Genomic DNA, 26,961 nt, shown 5'->3' with positions numbered 1-26,961 from the left:
ACCGCCGACGTCATGCAATGCCTGGGGATGGAATAGGAAAGGATCGGTGTACAATAAACTGTTTGACTACTGCTCGTATACTCGTGCTCGTATAGTATTACACTCCAAACACAGTTTAACTGTCAGGTTTTTAATTGTATATCCAGAATTTAGTTGTGCCCACGTGTCTGTACAGGGGTTCTTTTGGAGTTGTACACTGTGTGAGGAACATGGTCACGGGCAAAGATTATGCTGCTAAACTCATTCCAGCAAGCAGAGGACGTCGAGAGGATGCCCTGAGAGAGCTGCGAATTTTGAGCTGCTTAAGGCATCCACGTGTCATTCAACTCCATGATATGTTCTATGGTCATCGCTCCATCATAGCCATCCTTGAACTGTATCCTGGAAAGTTTCCCTTAAACCAATGCCTTTGTGATCATTCAATCAATTTCTAATGCAGTTCTTTTTATTTAGAAGGAAAAGCTCAAAGCACTTTCCAAGAGATAAGAAAAGTAGAAAACACGGAAAAGCAACAGTAAAAAGACGAGATTTTCAGAAAGATTTCAAATCTGCAATTGTGGAAGTTATGCAAATTTTCACAGGCAAGATCGAAGTAGCTCGCTGCTGAATTTGGCTAAATGAAATGATATTTATTGGAGGTGTGTGTGTGTGTGTGTGTGTGTGTGTGTGTGTGTGTGTGTGTGTGTGTGTGTGTGTGTGTGTGTGTGTGTGTGTGTGTGTGTGTGTTTGTCAGCTGTATTATGAGCCTTAGCCCAAGTGGAAAAAAAATTGTGTGACGTTCAGAATCAGTATTTCATTTTAACCACCTAACCTTCCATACTCTCAGAGGTAAGTGACATTTCTGTATTGTAAGTGCACAATGCCGAATTAAGACTTCAATTTTTTAAGACATTCATGTTGTCAAATAGTTGTGATGTCTGATAATTGGTTTGGACTCCATCCCACATCCCAGTCAATCAACTCTGGACGTGCTGCTGCTGCTGATCTTTTATCAAAGGATAGATGCCCTAAATCTAAAAGCCAGCCACAGATTGGGCACCCTCTGTCAATACAAGTCTTTCTTGGGGGAGGCAATCAGAGCTACTCACAGTCTACAAGGCCTTTGTCCATAGCTCAGTGGAGTACTCATGCTCTCAACTCTGGGTTGGTATCCCAGAATCAAATCTGTCTCTCCGAGATTGTGTGCAATCTAAAACTCTCAAAACTAGAAAGTTCGCAGAACACCTTTCCCAAACAGTCTTGAGAAAAATGACATTGGAAGAGTAGTTTTCAACTCTTGCTTGTGTTTCCAAGCACGATCTATATTAACACAAGCATGCGCCGCCATTTTGTCTGAATCTCAATATTCCGCCACCTGAGACCACAAGTGGCACATTTGATTGGTCGAGATGGCATAAAATGGCGTAAAGGTTTGCCAAAGTACTGCTAAACTGGAGGTTTTGGGAAATGGAAACGGCGATTTGTGTTCGACAGTATTCAACTATATAATTAAATTGAAAAAGTTTTAAAGGCTGCAGAAAAAAACCATTTTTTCAGAAAATGACCACCATTTATGTACTGTTGTTTGTGTCCTTGATGACCTCTCTAAAAACAGTAAGTTTCCTGTTTGAAATGATTTTTTTTTCACCGTCAGAATGGCAGACAAACTAAAACACCTTACTCCACTGTGAACATGTGGACTCGGAACGAGATTCCGTACAATTTGCCAAATTCAGAGATAAAGTACTGATAAACGGCAGGTTCGTGGTCCGATTCATGTTCTGATCTACAGTGTTCAAAATATAAAGTTCAATTGAAATTAAGTAGTTCCTCGATCGTAGACTGATAGACATACAGAGAGAGTGAACCAATTGCTTAACCCCACTTTGCACTATGTGCACGTTGGGTAATTATCATAACTAGCAACGGTACTTGCCCTACGGGCGGGTCTTCAATTGGGAGGCCCAAATGAAAAGGCAAAATATCAGAAATTGAAGGATTTATTTTATTTTAAACGATTTATATAAACATCCGTTCAATCATATAACACGCAAATCATCAAAATATAAACAGTACTTGTAGAATTTCAATAAAAGCCACATCACTGTTCATATCGGTAAATATTATTCCATCATGTTCAGAAAAACTGGAAAATTGGAAAAATTGGAAATTGGAAAAATTGGAAAAACAATATAGCCTATTTTACTGCTGGGGGTCCCAGGATTACCCACCCAAAATTTAGTTGCGATCGCTTCAGCCGTTTTTGCGGCACCTGGGAACAGACGGCAGACATTTGGTGAATTATAGTAAAGTAAGATGTCCCATGATGAAGCCAAAGCCTCGATCTTGTATACAAAAAAAAAGAAAAAAAAAAAGCACAAGTTCTACCGCTCTCACATCGCGGCAGGTCAGTGGTCCCTCGTTTTTCTACTGTCTATATCCCGTTATTGCTCCATCCATTCTCTCAGACTTCCAACCCGCCCTAACTGTTCCAGAGTGCACATGCTCTTCCACTAAACCCCTCCTGGTTTTGCTTCCAAACTCCAGGCTAACTGCACACCTCAAATCATTTGTTCCTCATTTCTCCCATCTATGGAAACACCTTACAGAGGCTGTTCTGTCTCCATCTTCCCTCCAAAACTTCAGGAAAGCATCAACATCTAATGACCTCCGCAAATCTGGCAAAATCTGACTAATTACCTCCCTCAACTCCTTATAACTCAACCATGTTACCTGTTAGTTTCAGCATTTCCTCCCCTCCTACCTGTCCTCTTTTGTGGACATGCTCCTGTGATGAGGCCAAAGCACAAGGTTTGTAGTAATCACTTTGCAAGCTGCTCAGTACCTTCTGTTTTTACCGTACCTCCTCAAGTCTAGGTCCCTCCATTCTCTTGGCCTCCAATCATTCCCAGTAACTCCAGGAAGCAAGCGTTCATCCAGTAATTCCTTCCAATTCCTCCTGATTAAACTTCCAACATCCAGGCCTATTGCACGCCTCAATTATTTTTTTCTTCGCTTCTCCCGTTTGGGCAACCACCTTCCTCAGGAATTTATATCCCACTCTTCCTTCCAGGGATTCAAACCTATAGGCAGTGCACGTCTATCTCGTGTCACCCCCTAACCTTGACTGTGTTTCATCCCATCCTCTGTCTCCTCTTTTCCTGTTTGTCCAGGTGCTCGCTCGATTATATTGATAAATTTGTGTTACCTGCATTAAAAACTGTTCGATGTATACGACAGAGGCAAATTGATGCATTTCTGACACCCTTGCCTTAATTATATACAGTATTGTTATTTGAAATGAGATGTGCTTTGATCGGCCAGAGAAGAGGGCCATGGCATGATATTATTACTATGGATAATGCTGAATTATAATAATTTATCTTTAGTTATACGTGCTTATTGTGATATTTGTTGACCAAGTCAATATTGCGATAATAGGAAACAAAACTTTTCTTAACAAAAGGTTTCATAGATGCTCCAATGAAGAGCTGTTGGAAAGGATTGTGAAGCAAGCGACTCTCTCAGAACTACAAGTAAGACACGTTGTGCTGGAGTGGCACCACTAGAGTAGTCTTTCTCTCTTCCTTCAGATGCTAAATACTTCTTTTTTTTTTAAATACTACAGGATTGTTGTGAAAAGAGGCTTCATAAGCTTCAAATTGCAAGTCAAAAGTAGATAAATATCAGATTTTCTGTGCTATAAAAGGAGCCGTGAGTGCGTGCGTGCGTCCGAGATCCACACATTGGTTGAACAGTTCACCCGACTCCACCCACAATTTCTACAATAGGGCCGCCATCTTGGTGCTTATACTGCTATGTGAAGTAAAATACATCTTCGCATCTCTCATATTTGCAGTTGCCAAGCACTCCATACGAGTTTTCCCCATAAGCATAAAACAACCAAAGCAACAGTTAAAAGGATTTTCAGCTGATAGGCATCATGGACTTGTGAAGATAGGCCTCAGCAATCGAGGCAGCAGACTTATTTATACACCGTCCAAATCACGATGTGGCATTCTCTCAAGCAGGATTTTTACCATGGAGATTAAGCATGTCTGCTATTATTTACAACTATTTTCTCTTAAACTAGCACATTACGGATCAATCAGGGACCATAAAACTCATGTCATTATAAAGGTCTTTGTTGAGGACTTCTGCCTGAGGAGGGGAGGACAGAGTTGCTTTTGGAATGGGGGGCGGAGGAAGGTTGATGCTTTGGGGAGGTGGTGGGTGGGTTTGAGGACTTTTGGGGGGGGGGAGGGGGTCTGAAGACTTGACGCGGGGAGGGGTTGCCTTTGGGTTGGAAGGGGGAAGTTGAGGACCTCGGCCCAGTTGCATAAAATTTCCTTATCCTTAAGTAATGATTCCCATGAAAGTACACTAATTCCTTAGGGAAGGATTTCCTTAAGGGCTGTTGCATAAACAACCCTTCGGAAATCCTCCGAAGGGAAATCCAACTTGAGGTTGAGGAAATCCTTAGAAGCTGTTGATATGCTCGACGACCAATCCAATTAGAGATGGGAAGAGGTGTCCGAAAGCAAGAACACATAATGAACATATGAGTTTAAATGACGCTTGTTATACATGGGGAAGTATGTTGTATGTTGTTGTATAACAACACATATAAGTATGTTGCATGGGGAATGCGTGCTTCTGGACGAAGGAGGAATAAAATGATTCTTGTGTAAAATTCACCCTCACTGACATCTCTCACTGGCTTTGCTAGTGGAGAGGGAGTATGTGACACCCTGCCGGGAATAAAAACAACACCTGACAAAGGGCAGATGAGCTCACTTTGGAAGCCAATGGTCATCCAGTACGGAGATGGTGTCTCCTAAGAAAACATCGAAATGGGGGTAGTAAACATTATCTTGCAGCCTGGCCCAGTTATCCCTCCTGCACAGTGGTCCTGGGAAGAGGTTCCCTTGTTTCAGGACTCGGTGAAGGTTTTGCCAGTTTTTCCTGTTCTTCTTTTTCTTTGTAGTCCTTTACAAATCTGTGGCTTTCAGCCTGGTTTCGGGTGAACTTCAAGACAAACAACAGGCATTTTATGGCCATTTGCCCTGCTAGAGCGGGGGTTAGCCTTGCGGTCCCCATGACAATCGTCTCCATTTTGCCATATTTTCTGCATCTCTCCTTGTTAACCCCCTTGCCTTGCTCGCATTTCTTCTTCCACAATCTTTAGCCAAGTCTTTCTCGGTCTTCCCAGTCCTCTACTTCCTTCTACATTCATTTCCATCACTCTTCTCAACTGGTCACTTTCATCCTTCCTCAACACATGACCAAACCATCTCAACCTGTTCCTCTTCACAGCATCAATCACAGGCTCTATTCACATCATCTTTCACAATTCATCATTTGTCTTCCTCTCTCTCAACGATACTCCACACATCCACCGAACCATTCGCATTTCCACCCTTTCCAGCCTTCATTGCTGCTCTACGTTCATTACCCATGTCTCGCTCCCATAAATCATAACACTTCTCACACATGCAGCATACACCTTTCCCTTCAGCTTCAACGACACTCCCCTCCTCATCAGCACACCACTCAGTTCCCGAAACTTCTTCAATGCACATCTCAATCTAGCAACCGTTGCCGAGTCTGATCCACCTTCTCCATTCAGCATGTCTCCTAGTTAGCAAAATGTTTTCACACCTCCCAGTTCACGCCGTCTCCAAGATCCAACTCAACATTTCCTCCATCTGCAGCTCCCTCTGTGCACACCTTACACTTGAATGTAGTTGCCACATTGGTTAATGACGCTCTCAGACCACTATATTTTTGATGAACCCACTCGGCGCACATTTCAATAAAATATATAAATGAATAATAAAAGTATCCAGAGCCAGATCCTCACCAGAATCTAATCAATTCTTCCTTGGCACACACACAACCCGTCCACCAAGTTTTATCCGAATCCATCCGTAACGTTTTGAGATATCCTGCTCACAAACAGAAAAACCTTATATTGGTAATTCTGACAGACATGAGTAATTATGAGGCAGAGGTAATTATGACAACTGTTTGAAAAGTTACATATCATTTTGGACCACCCTGATACTTCTAGCACCTCTTAACTGGTTAATATACACCAGTAGCAAATGCTAGGGAAAGGGGTCAACCTCTCATTTGATGAACGGCACACTCACGCGTTGATTTAACACCCTGCTTATGAAACACCCGGGTAACAGTCGATTGACCGATTGGGAATCAAAAGCAGGATAGACAAATAAAATTAGATTTCACTACCTCTGAGCAATTGCCAGTCTCATCTGTAAAGATATGTACTGTATAAAGTGACAGACGTGTGTGTATAACAGGTCCAGATGTACATGAAGCAGTTGCTAGAAGGCATTTCCTACCTTCATCATCACAACATACTGCACTTGGATATCGAGGTACCTCGTATGTTTCTGCAATTCTTGAGCGCGGACAAAACGAGCCTTTACTTTGAAGGTGTCTCGGTGTGTTTCCACATTCCTCACCACCATTGTTTTCATCAGCCATCCAATATTTTGTTGGCTCATCCTTTGAAAGACAACATCCGAATCTGCGACTTTGGCTTCGCACAAGAGGTAGCTGCGGAAGGCCCACAACAGTACAGCCATTTCGGAAGCCCTGAGTTCCTCGCACCAGAGATTGTGTTGCATATGCCTGTATGTAAGGCCACAGACATTTGGTGAGGCACGAAATCTAGATGACTTTCTCTTCCTGATAATTTAATGGCCTGATATGTGAAGGTCTACAGATATGTTAATCCAATTAAAAGATTTTGCTCTCAATGCCTAAATTTACTTGGCTGCGATATAAGGCTTGTTTTACCCAAACACAATTTTCTGTCCCTGTTATAAAATTTACATGAATGGTGATAAAATGTTCTTTTTGGTTTCACAGGCCTGTGGGGGTGATTACATACATCTGGTAAGTAATTATTTCCTTGACCTGCTGAGACCCTATTCCCATCCTTCTCTTACAATGCTCCTCCTTGTTATATGGTGCATCATGTTGTCCTTGTCCCACTGTTTTCCCTTTAGTCAATCCTGTCTGTTTACCCATTACCTCTTCCTATTCCGCTCTTGCATGAGCTTCAATACCTGTTGCTTATGTCTCCTTGTAGCCTGCTTTATTTGGTAGTTTAGCAAAAGCATTTTAGCACTTTTTGCATGTTCATGCTCAGATCAAGCTTTTATGTCAAACTCCCAGAGCAGTATATCTACATTGATGGCATTTTAAAAAGTTCAACAGGTATGGTGATATTTCAGTACCAAAACGATTAGTATAAACAAGTAACATTTAATTATTTAAAGTCACTTCACTTTGACAGAAGTACTCATTATTTACTTACCCACTGTATAAAGCCTAAAACACAAAGATTCACCAAGAAAATTGCAATCACACTAGAATGTTTGCACAGACAGACAAATAATAATGCCAGGAAGAACCACCGTTGGAGGCCATTTTTCCCCGCAGGGCGGGGGTTGGCCTTTTTCGGGCACTGTGGTCCCATTTTTGAAGCAATGTTTTATGGCCGGATGCCCTTCCTGCCGCCAACCCTGTTGGTCGACTCTTGCGACACACAGGGAGTTATCAGTGAACTGGTACTCAATTTGCCGACCCCGGAAGGATGACAGGCTGAGTCAACCCCCCTAGTGATAATTCAACGATTGACCGGGATTCGAACCCAGGATCCTAGGATCCCAAGCCGGCACCCTAACCACCAAGCCAACACCGGGCTCAATAATTCCAGGATACACCTTTTGCATGATACGAAGGTTGCAGAAAAAAAACATGAAGCACATAACATGATGCTGCCACCACCATGCTTCCCAATAGGGATGCTGTTCTTTGGGTGATGCGCTGTATTGGGTTTGCGCCAAACGTAACATTTTGCATCTAGGCCAAAAAGTTCCATCTTGGTTTCATCAGACCACAACAATTTTTGCACATGGCTTCAGAATCTCTGGAGTGGTGGGCTTTTTGACTCAAGGTGGGCTTTTTTGAGTAATGGCTTCCATCTGGCTACCCTACTGTACAGGCCAGACTTGTGGAGTGCTTGGGATATTGTTGTCGCATGCACACAGTGGCCAGTCTTTGCCATAAAGCCCTGTAGCTCTTTGAAAGTTGCCATTGGCCTCTTGGTGGCCTCATTGATCAGTCTCCTCCTTGCTTGGTCACCCAGTTTGGAGGGACGGCATGATCTAAGCAAGGTTTTGGTGGTACCATACACCTTCCACTTCTTAATGATTGTCTTGACTGTGCTCCAATGGATATTCAAGGCCTTTGAAATATTTTTATACCCATCCCCTGATCTGTGCCTTTCCACAACTTTATCCCAGAGGTATTTTGAAAGCTCCTTGGTGCCCATGGTTGAGTCTTTGCTGTGAAATACACTAACCAGCAGAGGAAACCTACAGGAACAGCTGATTTTATACTATAATAATCATAATCACTACAATTTAACACAGGTGGAGGCCAATTAACTTGGTTTGAGATTTTGAAGGTGATTCGTTACACCTGAGCCAATTTACAATAGCTATTATAAGGGGTTGGACACTTATCCAACCAAGATATTCTTGTTTTGTATTTTTGCTTAATTTTCTGAAATTTGGAGAATTTGTTTTTCCACTTGGAAGTTGTGGGTTACGATGTGTAAATAAAAGGTGTAAAATGTCTGATTTAATGCAATTTAATTCCAGGCAATAAGGCAAAAAAGGTGAAAAATTTGAAAGGGGGTGTAGACTTTCTATAGGCATTGTGTGTATATATATATTCCTGGAATAATGAGGGTATCTAGTTTGTAGAAAATTTTGAAATGCTCTACTTATAATGGTGAAGTTCTATTGTCATAATAAGAAGTACAGCAACAACTTTCATAATAATGGTGCAAAGTGACTAAGGACTTTGGTTCTGCGCAGCCTGTGTGGGTTGTCATTGTTTTTGGGATCGAGTCCCAAAGCCACATTGCACAATGTCACCTCAAGGCCAGTGTCCTTTGTGAACGTGGCCCAAGCCATCAGCAAGCCAGCCCAGGACTTCATTGGCCAAATACTAAACTCTGACAGCAGGTGAGTGAGAAACCACAATTTGTGGTTAACGACTCGGGGACCTGACCTGAAAGTTAAGGTGTAAAAATCATCTGACTTGCATGAAAATATGCTGTAGACTCGTATGAAACATGAAAATATGCTGTAGACTCGTATGAAACATGAAAATATGCTGTAGACTCGTATGAAACATGAAAATATGCTGTAACATTATGAATAATTGACTTTTGTTGTTGTTAGAATGCTAATTTGATTGCAAATTTGGATAGATGGATTTTGTTTGCTTTAATTTCAAATCAAAGTTTGAAAGATACAAAAACTATTTAAGCTTTTCAAATATCTTGACTTCAGTCTCCTAAACTTCAATTTGAAGCACATATGGAAATCCAGGAAAGTCACAAACACGACATGTGTTCACCCAACCTGTAGAATGGAGAGGTTGCTCACTGATGCAAGTTGGTGACGTCACCACCTGTTGGTTCACCATTTCGTCGGTCATCCAGATTGTAAACAATCCCGATCTGGATCGGGATAACTCAAAATGTCTGGAGAAATTGTTTATGCGAACCTTCGTTAAGTGAGGGATATGTTTTTTTCTTTTTTTTTTTTCTTTTTTTTTTTTGTATACATAATCGAGGCTCGTGAAAGAGCTAACATTTATCACACAAACAAATCAAACAGACAAACGAACAAAATGTATAAAAAGGGGAGCGGTAGACAAGATGGGGAGAGAAGGGGAAGCATATAAACACAACATTTGTGAGGGACATCGGGAATGTGTGGGAGGGAGAGGGCTTGGGGGGAGGCGGCGTGGGAAGGGGGGGGGGGTGGGGAGGGAGAAGTATAAACACAAGGACACCAAGGACTTCCAGGAAAGAAGTTGGTGTTTCAAAAAAGTGGATTAGGGGTGAAATTAGCAGGGGTAGAAAAGACCAAGGTTTTGGATGGGGGAAGATAAGAGATGGTGGTGAACAGCTGTTTTAAAGACCTGGAGGGAGGAGTGGGATTGAAGGGAGTAGGGGAGTTTGTTCCAGAGGTGGGAGAAAAGAGGAATGAAGAAGTGAAGGTGAGCAGAGAGTCTTGATTTTGGCAGTTTAACCATAAGAGGGTTGCAGGCAGATCTTGTGCGACCTTTAGGAATATTTTGGGGACAGAGCCCAGAGAGAGCTGGAGGAGCAAGGCCGGAGAGGAGTCGGTAGAAGACAGAAAGACCACAAACCTGCCTGCGGTGAGTAAGTGAAAGGCCCTCGGAAGTAGCTTCATCACGGGAGATTCCGTGCAAAAGTGGAGGTTCTTGGAAGTGACAAGAAGGTGATTTGTGTTCTACAGTGTTCAAGTATAGAATTAAATTTAAATAATAAAATCAAGATTGTGAAAGTCGTATAAATAAATTAATTCCAGAAGTTTACTGCCATTGACGCAGTTTGTATTACACCACATTATTTAACACGTTACTGTGGCGGACACAAAAGCCCACTGGCGTGGTGACATCATTCCACGCACCACGTGGGCGGTGGCCACGCCCGAGGGGTAGGCGTGGCCTCATGATACACACCGGGCGACCAGCCCGGAGCAGTTCAGTGTTACAGTGTGCTCTTACAATAAAGACGTTTATATGTTACCGCTTGTCCGCTTCCTCCTTGCTCACAAGCAGCGCGCGTAACGCCGCGCTTTACTGGTGACCCTCGACGTTGGATCTGCCGTAGCGATCCTTCCGAACACGACGCCATTGCAATGGCCAACGACAAGGCAATGGCGATTAAACTTCCCGAATTTTGGGAGGCCCAGGCCGAAGTCTGGTTCGTTCAAGCCGAAGCCCAATTTCAGCTTCGGCGCCTCACCAACGACGACCTGCGCTACTGCCATGTCGTCGCCTCCCTCGGGCCCGGCACGGCCGCTCGAGTTGTGTCCGTCCTTCGCCACCCACCGGACGGCCACAAATACGAGGCACTCAAGCGGCTACTCCTAGCCACGTTTGGCCTCACGGACGACGCACGGGCCGACCGCCTCCTGGATCTCCCCGAGCTCGGTGAGACGCGCCCATCGGTCCGAATGGACCATATGCTGTCACTGTTGGGCGACGAAGCCCCCGGTTCGCTATTCCGGGCGCTTTTCCGGCGCCAACTTCCAGCGCAGGTTCGCCTCGCGTTGGCCGGGACCGAGCGAACGGAACCCCGAGCATTGGCAGCCGAGGCGGACAGGTACTTCGCCGCTTCGGACACGCGGGCGAGCGTCGGCGTGGCCGTCACGGCCCTCGACGCTGATGTTCAGCAGCATGTTCCACAGCATCAGCTTCTACAGCACGCTGATGTTCAGCAGCATGCTGATACACGCCTCGTGAGCGCCGCCACGCCCCGCCCACCGCCGCGGCGAAAACCGCCACCGCGGGGAAACCCGCCAACTCCACCGGCCTGGCGGAGCCAGCCACGCTCCTCCAGCTCCACCACCTGATGCTGGTTCCACGCCAGGTTCGGCCACGAAGCTCGGCGGTGTCATCCGCCGTGCTCCTTCAACGGGTCGGGAAACGCCCGGGCCGGCGCTCAATAGTGGCGATGAGCGCCGGCCGTTCGAGCAGCCTGCTGTTCATAACGGACACCTTCTCCAGGCGCCGTTACCTGTGCGACACGGGAGCGCAGGTGAGTGTCATTCCCGCCGGCACGTCAGACAAGCACTCCGCGGGTGGGGGCCCCGCGCTGCTTGCCGCGAACGGGACGCCCATCCGTACGTACGGAAAACGCTGCCTCTCTCTGCGGTTTGGAGGGCAGGTTTTCCGATGGACGTTCGTCACCGCCGACGTGCCCATGGCACTGCTTGGCGCGGACTTCCTCTGCGCTAATGGGCTCCTGGTCGACGTCAAGCGCAGACGGCTTGTCCAGGCCGAGACGTTCAGCTCGCTCGCTTGTGCGTTGCCCAGCTCAACGGGCGGCTTGCCAAGCGGCTTGCCGAACGATTCGGTTCCGGCCACGTTGGTCTGTACGCTTCCGGCAGCGGACGCATTCACCCGCCTCCTCGCCGGCTTCCCGGCCCTCACGCGGCCCACCTTCTCGGCGGGGGCCGTCAAGCACGGGGTGGCCCATCACATCCCCACCGTCGGGCCACCGGTCTACGCCCGGGCACGCCGCCTCGAGCCGACGAAGCTGGCGGTGGCAAAAGTGGTGTTCGCTACCCTGGAGCGACTCGGCATCGTTCGGCGCTCAGAGAGCGCTTGGGCGTCGCCGCTGCACATCGTGCCGAAGCCCGGCGGGGGGTGGCGACCGTGCGGGGACTATCGCCGTCTCAATGACGCCACGACTCCCGACCGCTACCCCGTCCCCCACATTCAGGACTTTTCCGCCCGTTTGGCGGGCAGGTCCTTCTTCTCGAAGGTGGACCTCATACGCGGCTACCATCAGGTCCCCGTCAGGCCGGAGGATGTCCCGAAGACGGCGGTCATCACGCCATTCGGACTCTTCGAGTTCCTGCGCATGCCCTTCGGTCTGAAGAATGTGGCTCAGGCGTTCCAGCGACTGATGGACAGCGTCCTGCGCGACTTGGATTTGTCTATGTCTACCTGGACGATATCCTCGTCGCCAGCGCGTCCCGCGAAGAGCACCTACGCCACCTCCGCACGCTCTTCGAACGCCTGGGCCAGCATGGCCTCATTGTGAACCCCGCAAAGTGCCGGTTCGGCGCCGCCACAATCGATTTTCTGGGGCACCGTGTCACCAGCCACGGAGCCGTCCCCCTGCCGGCCAAGGTGGAGGCGGTGAAGGGGTTTCCGCGCCCCCGCACGATCAGAGGGCTGCAGGAGTTCCTGGGCATGGTGAACTTTTACCATCGGTTCCTGCCCCGTATCGGCCAGCTCCTGCGCCCCCTGCACGAAGCTCTCCGAGGTAAGCCGGGCAAAGGCGACGTTACCTGGACTGAGCAGATGGACACGGCGTTCACGGGCGCGAAGCTCGCCTTGGCTAACGCCACCATGCTCGCGCACCCGGCGCCCGATGCACCGATCACCCTCACCACCGATGCCTCGGACTACGCGGTGGGCGCGGTGCACGAGCAATGTGTGCGTGGAGCTTGGCAACCGCTGGCGTTCTTTAGCCGGCAGCTTCGCCCGCCCGAACGCCGTTACAGTACCTTCGACCGCGAGTTGCTCGGACTTCACTTGGCGGTCAGGCACTTCCGCCATCTGCTCGAGGGCCGGGCGTTCACTGCCTTCGTCGACCACAAGCCGCTGATCTTCGCGATGGGCAAGGTCACCGAGCCGTGGTCGGCCCGGCAGCAGCGTCACCTCTCGGCCGTGTCCGAGTACACGACGGACATCCAGCACGTCGCGGGGAAGGACAACCCGGTGGCGGATTGCCTTTCCCGGGCCGTCGCCCACGCAGTCCACCTCGGCATCGACTATGCCCAGATGGCAGCGGACCAGGCCGCTGACCCCGACGTCCAGGCCTTGCGGACCGCCGTCACGGGCCTCCGCGTCACCGAGGTGCCGTTCGACGGCGCGGGCGCGGCCCTCTTGTGCGACGTCTCCCTCGGGCGTCCTCGCCCCATCGTGCCCGCGGGCTGGCAGCGCCAGGTGTTTGACGCCATCCACGGCCTGTCCCACCCGGGCGCGAGGGCCTCCCAAAGGCTGATTGCCGACAAGTTCGTCTGGCATGGCCTCCGGAAGGCCGTCCACGGCTGGGCCAGGACGTGCCTCGCGTGCCAGCGCGCCAAGGTGCACCGGCACACCCAGGCCCCGTTGGCCCCGTTCACGGTGCCGGAACGCCGGTTTGACCACGTCCACGTGGACCTGGTGGGACCTCTGCCCCCCTCGCGGGGTTTCACCTACGTCCTCACCATGGTGGACCGCACCACCCGGTGGCCGGAGGCCGTGCCCTTGGCGTCGACAACGGCGGCCGATGTCGCGCAGGCTTTCATCGCCACCTGGGTCGCCCGGTTCGGCGCCCCCTCAGACATCTCATCCGACCGCGGCCCCCAGTTCACCTCGGAGCTCTGGGGGGCGGTTGCGCAAGGGCTCGGGGTTCGGCTGCACCGAACCACGGCCTACCACCCCCAGGCTAACGGCCTGTGTGAGCGATTTCACCGCTCATTGAAGGCCGCGCTCCGGGCCACCCTCCGCGACGGCGGCTGGGTCGACAGGCTCCCCTGGGTCCTGCTGGGCCTCCGGACGGCGCCCAAGGAGGACCTGCGCGCATCCGCGGCGGAGTTGGTCTTCGGGCAACCGCTGCGGGTGCCGGGCGAGTTCCTCCCCGACTCCACGGCACCATGGTCCGCGGCACAGCAGCGCTCCGCTCTGCAAGAGACCGCCCAGAGGTTCGCCCCGGTGCCAACGGCATGCCACGGGCACCCACCGACGCACGTCGCCCCGGAGCTTCGCACGGCGGAGTACGTCTTCGTCCGCCACGATGCCCATCGGACACCACTGCGGCCCCCGTACGACGGGCCTTTCCGCGTGCTGGAGACCGGGGCGAAGCACTTCACCCTGGACATCGGCGGTACTCCTGACCGCGTTTCGGTAGACCGCCTCAAGCCGGCCCACCTCGATGTGGACCATCCACCGCCAGTGGCCCGACCCCCACGTCGGGGCCGCCCTCCTGCGGGCGGACCCCCGGCACCGCCCAGCCCCGCCGCCACGCCGCCCCCCGGTCCTGCACCCATCCCAGGGGCAGCCAGGGGCATCCCACCTGGCATCCCTGCACCCCGGACGCCGCCGATCGCCAGGGGGCGCTTCGGCCGGGTCATTCGTCTGCCCCGCAAACTGGCCCTCCAGGTGCGCGGGAATTCTGGGGGGGCGCGTGTGGCGGACACAAAAGCCCACTGGCGTGGTGACATCATTCCACGCACCACGTGGGCGGTGGCCACGCCCGAGGCGTAGGCGTGGCCTCATGATATACACCGGGCGACCAGCCCGGAGCAGTTCAGTGTTACAGTGTGCTCTTACAATAAAGACGTTTATATGTTACCGCTTGTCCGCTTCCTCCTTGCTCACAAGCAGCGCTCGTAACGCCGCGCTTTATTACATTAGTTATTCATGCCTGTTGTTTGTGTCCTTTATAACGTCCTTAAAAACAGTACGTTTCCTGCTTCTTTTTTTTTCTTTTTCTTTTTTTTTTGTAAACTGAATCGAGGCTCGTGAAAGAGCTAACATTTATTCCACAAACAAATCAACCAGCCAAACAAAACATACAAAAAGAGGGAGCGGAAGACAAGATGGGGAGAGGAGGGGAAGCACACAAACACAATACCTGAGAGCAGGGAGAAGTGCGGGAGGGAGAGGGCCTGGGGGGGAGGAGGCATGGGAAGGGGGGGGGGGGGGGAGAGGTACAAAACACAAGGAGACCAAGGACTTCCAGGACAGAAGTTGGTATTTCAAAAAAGTGTAGGATTTGGGGTGAAATTAGCGGGGGTAGAAAAGATCAAGGTTTTGGATGGGGGAAGATAAGAGAGGGTGGTGAACAGCTGTTTTAAAGACCTGGAGGGTGGAGTGGGATTGAAGAGAGTGAGGGAGTTTGTTCCAGAGGCGGGAAAAAAGAGGAATAAAGGAGTGAAGGTGAGCAGAAAGTCTTGATTTTGGCAGTTTAACCATAAGAGGGTTGAAGGCAGATCTTGTGCGACCTGTAGGAATATTTGGGGGACAGAGCCCAGAGAGAGCTGGGGGGGCAAGGCCAGAGAGGAGTCGGTAGAAGATGGAAAGACCACCAACAACCTGCCTGCGGTGAGTGAGTGAAAGGCCCTTGGAGTTAGCTTCATCGCGGGAGATTCCAATGATTCTGAACGCTTTGGTTTCAACAGCGTGAAGACAAGCTAGGTGTGAGGCAGGAGCACCAGCCCAGAGGGGAGAGCAGTATTCCATTGAGCTGCGGATGAAAGCCTTGTATGTGGTGAGGAGCTCAGGTGTGCCAAGGAAGGACATCGCACGACGGAGAATGCCCAGTCGGCGACTGGCTTTGGAGGCCAGATTTGAAATGTGGTTTACCCAGGAAAGATCATGGCAGATAGTGAGACCCAAAAGCTTGAGTGACAGAACTTCCTGTGACAGAGACAGAGCTTGAGTGACAGAGACATCGTAAGAGTGTGAGATTTGTCAGGATTGAAAGACATGTTCCACTTGTTTGCCCAGTCTGTGATTTTGTCCAGGTCTGCAGAGACTGAGGAGGCTGCAGACTGCCGATCTGAGGGATGAGGAATGGAGCGACAGAGAGTAGAGTCGTCAGCAAAGAGATAGAGAGGATTTTCAAGAGAGTCAGAGAGATCATTGATGAAGACCAGAAAAAGCACAGGGCCCAGGACACTGCCTTGGGGAACTCCAGCCTGAACGGGAAGAGGAGACGAGAGAAACCCATTCAGGGCCACACGTTGACTACGACTAGAGAGGAAGTCCGCCAGCCATGCGTGGAGATTTCCATGGATACGAAAGGAGAGTTTGGTGAGCAGAGCGGGGTGCCAGACCATATCGAAGGCATGTGATATGTCAAGGGAGACAGCTCTAATTTCCTGTTTGGCATTGAGGACCTCCATCCATTGTTGAGAAAGCAGAAGCAGCATGTCCAGAGTAGAGTGACCAGGTCTGAAACCAAATTGATGGTCAGAGATCAAGCCATTGGAGAAGAGGAAAGATTTCATATCTGAAGCAATGATGGATTCCATGACTTTGCTGATAATTGGGAGAAGGCTGATTGGTCTGTAGTTGCTAGGATCTGTTTTTGCACCTTTTTTGTGCAAAGCGGTGATGTTGGCTGATTCCCAAGCAGATGGAAGATGACCTTGAGCAAAAGAGAGGGTGAAGAGAACAGAGAGAGGGAGTGAAAGAGCGGAAGAACATGATTTTAGGACCCGTGGGCTGATGCCGTCAGGACCAGTTGCAGAATCAGACTCGAGGGTTGACAGAAACTTTTCCACCTTGTCAGGAGGAAAGGACACAGAGTCTAGGAGCAGCTGGGGGCGACTGGGTACGGTGGGTACAGAGAGGGATAGGTTTGGGACACAAGATTTAGAGGCAAACACAGAGTTGAGGCATTCAGCTTTTTCACGTGCGGAGTCAGCCGTGTAGCCGTTTGAGGTGAGGGAGGGGATGGAGGGGGAACAAACACCAGAAACAGATTTGACCAGACGCCACCAGGATTTGGAAGAGGGAGACAGATAGAGTTCGGTCTTGAGAACGGAGAGATAAAGTTTCCTGGCTCTCCTGAGGGTGGACACACACTTGTTTCGGGCTTTGTGAAAGGAAATGAGATTTCCTTCTGTTGGATTTGCTTTCCAGGAGACGAAAGCAAGTTGTTTCTGGGCAACAGCCTCACCACAAGATTCCGTGTACCATGGACGGGAGGAAGGGTATGACACCTGAAGACGAGATGGGATAAATCTGTGCATGAGAGAGAGAAATTTACTTTGGAAGAATTCCCAGGATGAGTTGATGTCAGAGGCAGTAGAGATGGGAGACCAGTCCAGATGATTGATGGCTGCTTGAAGACCGTGCCAGTTGGCCTGAGTGAAATGCCAGACTCGTCGACGCTGAGGAGGCTCTCTGAGAATGGTCAGAGAGATGTCCATTTTGACAAGCACATGATCAGATGAGCCGATTGGAGCAGAAGAAGAGCAGCAGACATTTTCAGGGAAGTTAGTCATAACCAAGTCCAGAAGAGAAGATGCTCCGTTGACTGAGATCCGGGTCGGGAAATTGACAGATTGTTTCAGTCCCAGTGAGTCGCAGAAGTCTTTTGCTGAAGAGCCATGGCTGGTGAGAGAGCTACCCACACCCAGCCAACTGGCATGGTGACAATTGAAATCACCACATATGAGGAAGAGAGAGTTGGGATGGGTCGAAAGAAGTTGGTCCATATTATCAGACAGCAAGATGTAGATGGAGTCATCACTGTTTGGTGGACGGTACAACACACATATGAACAAAAGGTGGGAGCGAAGGGGAAGCCGTAGCCAAAGGTATTCCTGGGGGTGAGGTGGAGAGAGGGCAGTGCAGGGCGAGTGAGGAAGAGTTTTTTTTATAAAGATAGCAACCCCACCTCCAGGACGAGGCTCAGGTCTATCATACCGGAGGAGGGAGTAACCTGGGAGAGATACCAAGGAATCAGAGACATCATGAAGGAGGAAAGTTTCTGTTAAGCAGATCACATCTGGTTTGTCAGAAGCAACCTGTCTGGAGAGATCAGTCAAGTTTGAGTGAAGGCCCCGGATGTTTGAGGTCCATACCGTTAATGAAGAGGAAGGGGGAGCATCAGATACAGAACAGTGGGGTGGAGGGGTAGGGTAAGATGTGGAAGAGGAGGAAGAGGTAGGGAGAGCTGTTGAAGGTGTGTCAGAGATTTCAGAATAGCTTGGAGGAAGGGAAGAATGGGGCAGACAAAAGGTTTGATGGAGATTGGGTGAGGCACAGTGAGGTGTTATTTGAGGAGGGGGAAGAGCGAGGCAGAAGGTTGGGGGAGATGAAGGTGAAAGTTGGAAGGGGGAAGAAGCGGGGAGGACGCTTTGAGGAGGAGGGGTGAGAGGGGGGTCTAGGAGGGGAGGAGCGAGGGAGAGTCTCGGAGGGGAGGGGTGTGGGGGGAGTTTGGGAGGGAGGGGAGGGAAGGGGCAAGGGGGGAGATTTGAAAGGGATGGGTGATGGGGAAGATTTGGAGGGGAGGGGCAAGGGGGAAGATTTGAAAGAGATGGGTGATGGGGAAGATTTGGAGGGGAGGGGCAAGGGGGTAGATTTGGAGGGGAGGGGTGATGGGGAAGTTTTGGAGGGGAGGGGTGATGGGGAAGTTTTGGAGGGAAGGGGTGATGGGGAAGATTTGGAGGGGAGGGGAAAGTGGGAAGATTTGAAAGGGATGGGTGATGGGGAAGATTTGGAGGGGAGGGGCAAGGGGGAAGATTTGAAAGAGATGGGTGATGGGGAAAATTTGGAGGGGAGGGGCAAGGGGGTAGATTTGGAGGGGAGGGGAGATGGGGACGTTTTGGAGGGGAGGAGTGATGGGGAAGTTTTGGAGGGAAGGGGTGATGGGGAAGATTTGGAGGGGAGGGGCAAGGGGGAAGTTTTGAAAGAGATGGGTGATGGGGAAGATTTGGAGGGGAGGGGCAAGGGGTAATATTTGAAAGAGTTGGGTGATGGGGAAGATTTGGAGGGGAGGGGTAAGGGGGTAGATTTGGAGGGGAGGGGTGAGATTGGATTTTGAAAAATGTACGATTAATGGGAAACGAACATTTCTTGCAAAATGAGTTTGAGACCTTCGAGTCAAAAATACGTTTGAGGACGCTGAAGGAGGGGTGGAGTGCTGGAGAGTTTCGGGAATGTAGAAAAAAGGAACTGTAAGAGATGGGTTTTTTTTTTGGAATGAACTGATTTGGTGAGCAAGTCGAAAGCATCCTTTTATAGGAGAAGAAGAAAAAGGTGTTATAATATATGACAGAAAACAGTTCTTCAGAGGACAGTTGAAACATCTTTAACAATGTGATCACGAAGAACGTGAACGAAGAACGACCAAACAAATATGGACAACAAATAAACGAATAAGAACTGAGAAGGAAATATTTTTTTGGGTTTTTTTTTTTTGAGTTGAGATATTAAACAAGGAAGTATGGGGTGAACGACTGGGGCAAAACAGAGAACGAAAGTAATTGCAGCGGAATCAACGAACCGCTGAGAGAAAACAAAGCCACAAGGTCAGAGACGGTAGCCTAATCCTACTAGTACTAGTACTAGGCCTCAGAATACGCGACACGAATTAACCGACGATTTAGTATACATGTATGAAAAAGTAACACCGAAAATCTTCCTAAAGACACACTATAGGTACACACACCGAAAGATAGATACAGTCTCGACAAAAACACAATTGTGAAAAATTACTTAACTTCGCAAACGTGAGCGCATGGAACAGCTTCGAAAAACGTGACCTCCAATCTTGCGCATGCGCAGATCAGATCTTGCGCATGCTTGGACTGATTTTCAATTTTGTTTGACTGCCAGGCAGACAGAGTAAAAATATTATTTCACTCCTGTCTACGTATGCACGATCGGGCCAAAAACAAGAGCCAAAGTACTGTTAAAGAGGCAGTTTGTTTTCAGATTTGTGTTCAAAATATAACATTCAATTAAAATAAGTTGTTCCTCAATCACAAACTGGCATTTGAAGATGGACAGATAGGTATGAACCAACTTCGAATTCCAGCTTATCCTCGAAGGTTAAAAATGTGAGGATGCTCATCTATGATCCATATTTTTGCAGGAAACGGCCCCAAGCTGTGGAATGTTTGAGACATTTCTGGTTTGAGGTAAGTTATTTTCCTCTTACTCATGAAGCATTATTTTTATTGTTATAATATTTTTCTTTATGTCGTGTGTGTCTGACACAGCTAAAATAATCTGGGCAGCACACCGACAATAAATACATACAGTGATAGACAAATACAACATACTTAACAACTCAAATTAATTCGACCTTCTTGTGGGGTCATCAGGGGAAGTCTTTTACAAAGAGGCTGGCAAGCAAGACCTTACATTTAATTTGGCTGAAGTTGACTTGGGCAGGAGGATGCAATTATTTAAGGGTGCCGGCTATAGCTCCCTTATTATTTTTGAAATACAACGTGGGGGATCTTTAACATCCACCAACTAATGAGGGCAGATGGGACACCTGACTTAAAGTCCATTCCAGGGACCGCATGCTTTGTGGTGTAAAGCCCTACCTGTGAAGCACTAATCCGACAGTTTATAGTCAGGCCGAGAATCAGACCCAGACGAGGCAATTTAAAAGGAAAGTGCGCTATATCCGCACCATCCTGTTGGACCTACGTACAGTAACAGAGATTGCCAACAAATATGGGATGCAACATGAGTGTGTATGAATGAATGAATGATCGTTTTAAGGCCATTTTCCCCGCTGGAGCGGGGCTTAGCCTTGCGAGTCCCATGACAATCATGGTTGCCTGTTTTGAGGCAATATTTTTATGGCCGGATGCCCTTCCTGACGCCAACCCTTGGTCGCCTCTTACGATGCGCAGGGATACGGTGTACCTATTCTAAACCGGGGTACACACCGGGAAAATTAATTAGTTAATTAGTGTGTGTTAATGGGAAAGTGACAGCTTAGTAGTCTGAACATGTGAAAGGACTGGGTGAAGCCATTGTTGTGGAACTAATTAATGACTGGGTGAAGCCATTGTTGTGGAACTAATTAATTTAGCCTTGAATGATATACAGAAGACTCAAAATAATTAATGTCCAAACTGTTTAAGATAATTGACTGATTTTTTAATGAAACGTAGAGACCTCACTTCCAGGTTACAAGAAGATAATATAAAGCACATACACCACAATCCGGATACAAAATCTCAACACAACATCCAATGAACAGACAAAGTAAAAAGAATAATAATAATAGTTCCTGTAACTTGTTCCCCATGGTTATTTTATAGTGGGCAGACCAAAGAGGGGAAAGGAGAGGGTCTAGGCAGAGGAGAGGGCCAGGAGGGGAGGAGAACAGATAACACAGGAAAAAAAGAGTATGCAAGTAACAATGATTCGTGGTCTATTTATATTGGTATATATATATATTGGTAGAGGTAGCCACACCTTGGGAATTTAGAGTTTACAAAAAGAGAGCCAGGTACTATGTATAATTCCAATTAATTAATCAATGATTTGTAATCCTGGTTACCACCGTGTGGCACTATATGACACACATTTACGCATTCCAACGGTATGCAACATGATGGAGATTACTACCTGTGAGGCTAATTATATTGATGGACAGACAGACAGATAAACAGAAAGAAAATACAACTATATATATATATATATATATATATATATATATATATATATATATATATATATATATATATATATATAAGGGTGGTCCTCAAATGTACACCAAAAAATAAAATTGGACTTTTTTCAGGTGCTTGTTGCTAACATTGTTCCTTATTGTGGAAAAATGAAATGTGCCAAAGATGGTTTCTACACGACTTTATTTACTACTGTCACACATGGGTTGAAAATTACAATGTTTCAGTATCGACACACAAAATTTTTTAAATAAACTAACACTCAGATGTAATCCCAAATCAGTAAGAATGTATAACAATCATCATAAACACAAAGAGTAAGAGTCCTCCAGACCATTGATTCCTCATTAATAAGTTCTGTGGTAAATTATTTCCTCCTTATCTTCTTTGCGTCGGGGAACTGATGGCGATGCCACTCAACAATTTGCAACAGGTACTGGCGCTGCTGTTCATCCTTTGTCAAGACTTGATTGTAGTCCTGTATTAATGCTACACCACGTTCTGCAAAGTCGTTGACAGTGGCAATACCGCGCAAGACGTGCTGTGATGACTGAAATGATGGGTCATCGGCCCACTCACCAGGGTCCTTTTCTAGGAAGTCAGTATTGACTTTGAATGCAGTAAAAATTCGCAGTGAGGCAGAAGTAACAAAATCTGCAACAGTCTTGGCAGCAATGGCTTATTTTGCTGTAAGATCCACATGTACCCGTGGTTGAGGATTCTCTTGGCATTCTTCTTTAAGAGCAGCTACTATCATTCGCTTGACATCAAGCTCAACACTATCGTCAAACAGAGCACGTCCTGCCAGTTCTTCGCTGAGGTACCACAAGTGATTGGAAAGCTTTTTGCTGGTGGCTTCGGCAATCACTGAATCAGGATAGAAAATGAGTGCTTTTAAGAGAGCTAGGTCTCCAGCGGGAGCACCAATGGCAGATGGAGCGCTGAACCAAGCTTTGGTATACACTGCTCCAACAAATGCTGTAAAACGCTTTATGCCAGTGAGTTCCTTTGGGGTCAGTCGAAACTGATCACGGAACAAGTAGATCTTGATTCCATAAATCACACAGGCCATCCATCTTGCCCGATGCATGGCTCCTGGCTGCATGAACCTGAATCCTCTCGGAGGATGCTCACCAAACAGAATAATAGTCAACTCAAGAAGTTCACGGTAGTCATCTCGTAGTTGGCCCGATTCCAGTTTCTGGATGCAGAATGAAACGACATCTTCTTTGCAACTTAAAAATACACCTGAAACTACAGAGTCCAGGTCATCAGGCATCATTGGCTTAAACTTGCTTTGGTCAATGGAATTCCAGTTTGACTGGAAACGCTTGAAGACGGCTATCTCAGGTCCTTTTGATGGACCAAGAAATGGTTTGAATGCTGCCATTGCTGCCTCTACCACTAGTTCCAGAATGTGATGCCGGCATGCAAAATGTAAGTGGTCATCCAAGCTTTTGCTGCAAAATAGTGCACGCACCAAGTGCTGAACCAGTGTTGCTGGCTGTCGTGTCAAAGCTCATACCTGCCACCATGTCTTGCAAATGCCATTCTTCGAGGCATTGCATAACAGCAGCAGCTGTTGCTAGTCCAGTTCCTGCTGGCAGCTTTGGCACACCAAGAAGCTTTCCAGTTCCTTGTGGGTCACTGACAATGACAGGAAGGCGATCAACTTTTTTAGTCCCATCGTCTGGAAGGAGCTTGCCATCCCAATGAACCACCAGACTTGTGTTTGGAGCATAGGATGCCTGGATGTCACCTGCAATTGTCTTCCGTTGGATCCGCCTGGATTTCCTGATCGATGTGCGGTTGATGGCCAACTCTGAAGGGTCGTGTCCCAGAGCAGAGGCTGCTGCTGACAAGATGTGAACAGCTGATCGATCGCTAACCTTGGTGCGGTCGAGAGCTGCTGTTAGGTCCGGTGTAACAATGCTATTTGCACACTTTCGGCTCTGCCTCTTTGAAGCAGATAGAACAGCAGAGTTGTCATGATCACTGGCTTCAGCACTGCTGTCTGTTGATGATGCTAGCTCAAGAGTCTCCTCTCGGGCTGCTTGCTTCTCTTTTTCATGCTGCTCTCTTTCAGTCAACACCTTGTCGCGTTGATGTGTCCGCTCCTCTTTTCCTGCCAGCACCTTGTCAACACCAACCATAAAGCCCCGTCGACCTGGCTCCCGTTGTGCCTTAAGGAATTCACGGTCCTCTGGTATTTTGATCAGATCAAGGACATCAACATGAGCAATGTCAAATAAGTCACGTAGACCGGTTTGAAACTGCTCTTCTTTCTTTATCTGAGGGACAGATCGCCGGCTCTTTCCTTTCAGGATGGATCTGTATTGTTCTACTTTTCTCTCTAGTTTTGCAATGATATTCCACTCATCTGCAGTGGTGATCCGTGCTTTCTCCCAGATGCATAATGTCTCACAAAAACAACAGTTGTTGCAGCACTGCTTATGTCCAATTTCTCAGCATGATGTAGCTCAAAGTATCGCTGCAGAATCTCTTGCCAAGATGGGAGCCGAGTTTCTGGTAGTTTTTCAATATGGCAGCCTATCAGCCACACATGGTTCTTTTTTCTGGTTGCTCTTCTTGAAGTACTTGCACTCGCCATCATAACTGAAACAAACCGAAATAATTTCTGTATAGTGCTGATTAGCAGATACGCAGGGGCCATGTGACTGGTAAAAGTTTTCAAAATGAAATGAAATTTTACCCAATTTGTTATCTCTACAGGTGTAATAAAAAAATGGAAAAGCACTTTAGAAAAGTTAATGTTTACATTTGAGGCCCACCCTAATATATATATATATCTAAATATAATTTCAGTTCTCCAGCTTTTAATGAGTGTACGTAATGACGTCACCGCCATGTACGTACGCTCTGCCTGGCAAGCTCTCAAGAGAACCCTCCGACAGAGCATAATTTTGATCTTAGTTCAGAGCTGAACTAAGATCAAAATACTTTTGGTCGTGTAGTGTATATACATATGTATGTATGTATGTATGTACGTATGTATGTATGTATGTATATATGTATGTATGTATGTATGTATGTATGTATATATATATGTATATATATATATATGTATATATATATATATATGTATATATATATATATACATATATATATATATATATATATATATATATATGTATATATATATATATATATATATATATATATATATATATATATATATACACATATATGTATATACAGTGAAACCTTGACTTACGAGTTTAATTCGTTCTGTGACCGAGCTCGTAACTCAATTTGCTCGTTTCTCAAATTAAATTTCCCCATTAAAATGAATTGAAATGCTATTAACCCGTTCCAGCCCCCCAAAAACCACACCAATTTTTTTTGAAATATATATATATAAATATCTCGCGCTTTATATTTCACCTGTATGCAGCATACAAGTTGGCAGGATGGCCTGGACTGGAGGTACGCACACTTGACTCTAAACTGTCCAGCCTGGGTTTGAATCCCGACCCAGCTATAACCTGTCATGTCGGTGTTTCACAGGCAGGGTGATTCATCAATGTGTGTACCGCTAAACTGGGCGCCCCGTTTGCGTCCCATTAGTTGTTGGATGTTAAGGATCTCACCGTGTCTTCCACAAAGAGAAGGCGAGCTATCGCCGACACTCTGAACAAGTTGTGGCCTGGCATGCTCTTCTCCTCTGCCGTTATAAACGTCCTCCTCGGCATCTCTTTCCAGAAGAGCCCTGTCACAGTTGAAGATTTGCTGGGGGATGTATCCTTCGGCTTCTATCAGTTCGGCAAAAGTTATAATAAAATCTTCAGCTGCCTTCACATCCGAGCTTGCTGCCTCACCATGCCTGACGATGGAGTGAATGCCGGTCCTCTTCTTAAAATTATCAAACCATCCCCGACTGGCTTTGAATGACTTCCGATGCCTCGTCCGTTGATGTTCCCGCCGTCTGCTGCACCAAATCCCCGTAAATGTCTCGTGCCTTCTCACAGATGATACTCTCGGTCACGGTATCTCCTGCGAGCTGCTTCTCCGTCAACCACACAAACAACAACTTCTCCATCTCTTCATGGACAGAGGTCCGGAGCTTTGAAATAATCTTAACGCCCTTGGCTGGCGTTATAGCCTTTATCGACTCCTTCTGCTTCAAAATCGTACATATCGTAGAAGTACTACGATCGTACTGCCTCGCCAAGTCGACAACACGCACACCTCGCTCATGTTTTTCGACGATTACGTGTTTTATATCCAAGCTCGCTCGCTCGTAACTCAGATCTCGGCTCGCATCACAAAGCAAAAAATCGACCGAGCGACGGCTCGTATCTCGGAAAACTCATAAGTTGGTGCACTCGTAAGTCAAGGTTTCACTGTATATATATATATATATATATACGTATATATGTATATATATATATATATACGTATATATATATATATGTATGTATATATATATATATATATATATATGTATATATATATATATATATATATATATATATATATATATATATATACGTATATATATATATATATATATATATATATATATATATACGTATATATATATATATATATATATATATATATCTATATATATATATATATATATATATATATATATATATATATATATATATATATATATATATATATAGACAGTCACGTGAAAAAGTAAGTACTCCCCATGTAAAGTTTTGACTTTTTCAACATATTTCAACATACAGCTATTTTATCTTCATTTCAACAATATTGATAGATAAAGGTGATATAATACAACAAATATCATGAAACATTTACATTTTGTAGTCCATTGTATAATTTAAATAAACATAGATGCAAATTTCGCATGTGGAAAAAGTAAGTACACCCTTGGCTCTAATAGGTGGTATTGCCCCCTTTGGCAGAAACAACCTGAAGTAGGCGTCTCTTATAACTGTCTACCAGTCTCTGACATCGACTGGGAGAAATTTTTGCCCACTCCTCCATGCAGAATTCTTTCAGCTGTGTGATGTTTCAGGGGTTTCTTGCATGCACAGCTCGTTTCAAATCCCCCCACAACATCTTGATATGATTTAGATCCGGGCTTTGACTTGGCCATTCCAGAACCCTCCATTTCTTTCTTTTCAGCCATTCCTTGGTGGATTTACTGGTATGTTTAGGGTGATT

General features: G+C 47.0%; 1 protein-coding gene across 6 annotated transcripts in view; it reads left to right on the top strand.

Annotated features, from left to right (window-relative positions):
- LOC137413539 (striated muscle preferentially expressed protein kinase-like) overlaps positions 1–26,961 on the top strand; it is a 170,696-nt gene that overhangs the window by 104,441 nt on the left and 39,294 nt on the right. For 3 of the 6 annotated variants that reach the window (XM_078782519.1, XM_078782516.1, XM_078782517.1), the window contains 7 exons: positions 176–376; positions 3,455–3,515; positions 6,306–6,383; positions 6,489–6,664; positions 6,880–6,906; positions 8,967–9,050; positions 20,237–20,282. In XM_078782519.1, coding sequence (XP_078638645.1) covers positions 176–376; positions 3,455–3,515; positions 6,306–6,383; positions 6,489–6,664; positions 6,880–6,906; positions 8,967–9,050; positions 20,237–20,282 — 673 coding nt within the window. Of the gene's footprint in view, positions 1–175; positions 377–3,454; positions 3,516–6,305; positions 6,384–6,488; positions 6,665–6,879; positions 6,907–8,900; positions 9,051–20,236; positions 20,283–26,961 lie in introns of all 6 variants that reach the window. The other 3 variants (XM_078782518.1, XM_078782513.1, XM_078782515.1) reach the window with 1 other exon arrangement.

Source organism: Myxine glutinosa, chromosome 7, assembly GCF_964187855.1.
Source record: "Myxine glutinosa chromosome 7, kmMyxGlut1.1, whole genome shotgun sequence".
NCBI lineage: Eukaryota > Metazoa > Chordata > Myxini > Myxiniformes > Myxinidae > Myxine > Myxine glutinosa.
This window is presented reverse-complemented; position numbering and strand designations above follow the sequence as displayed.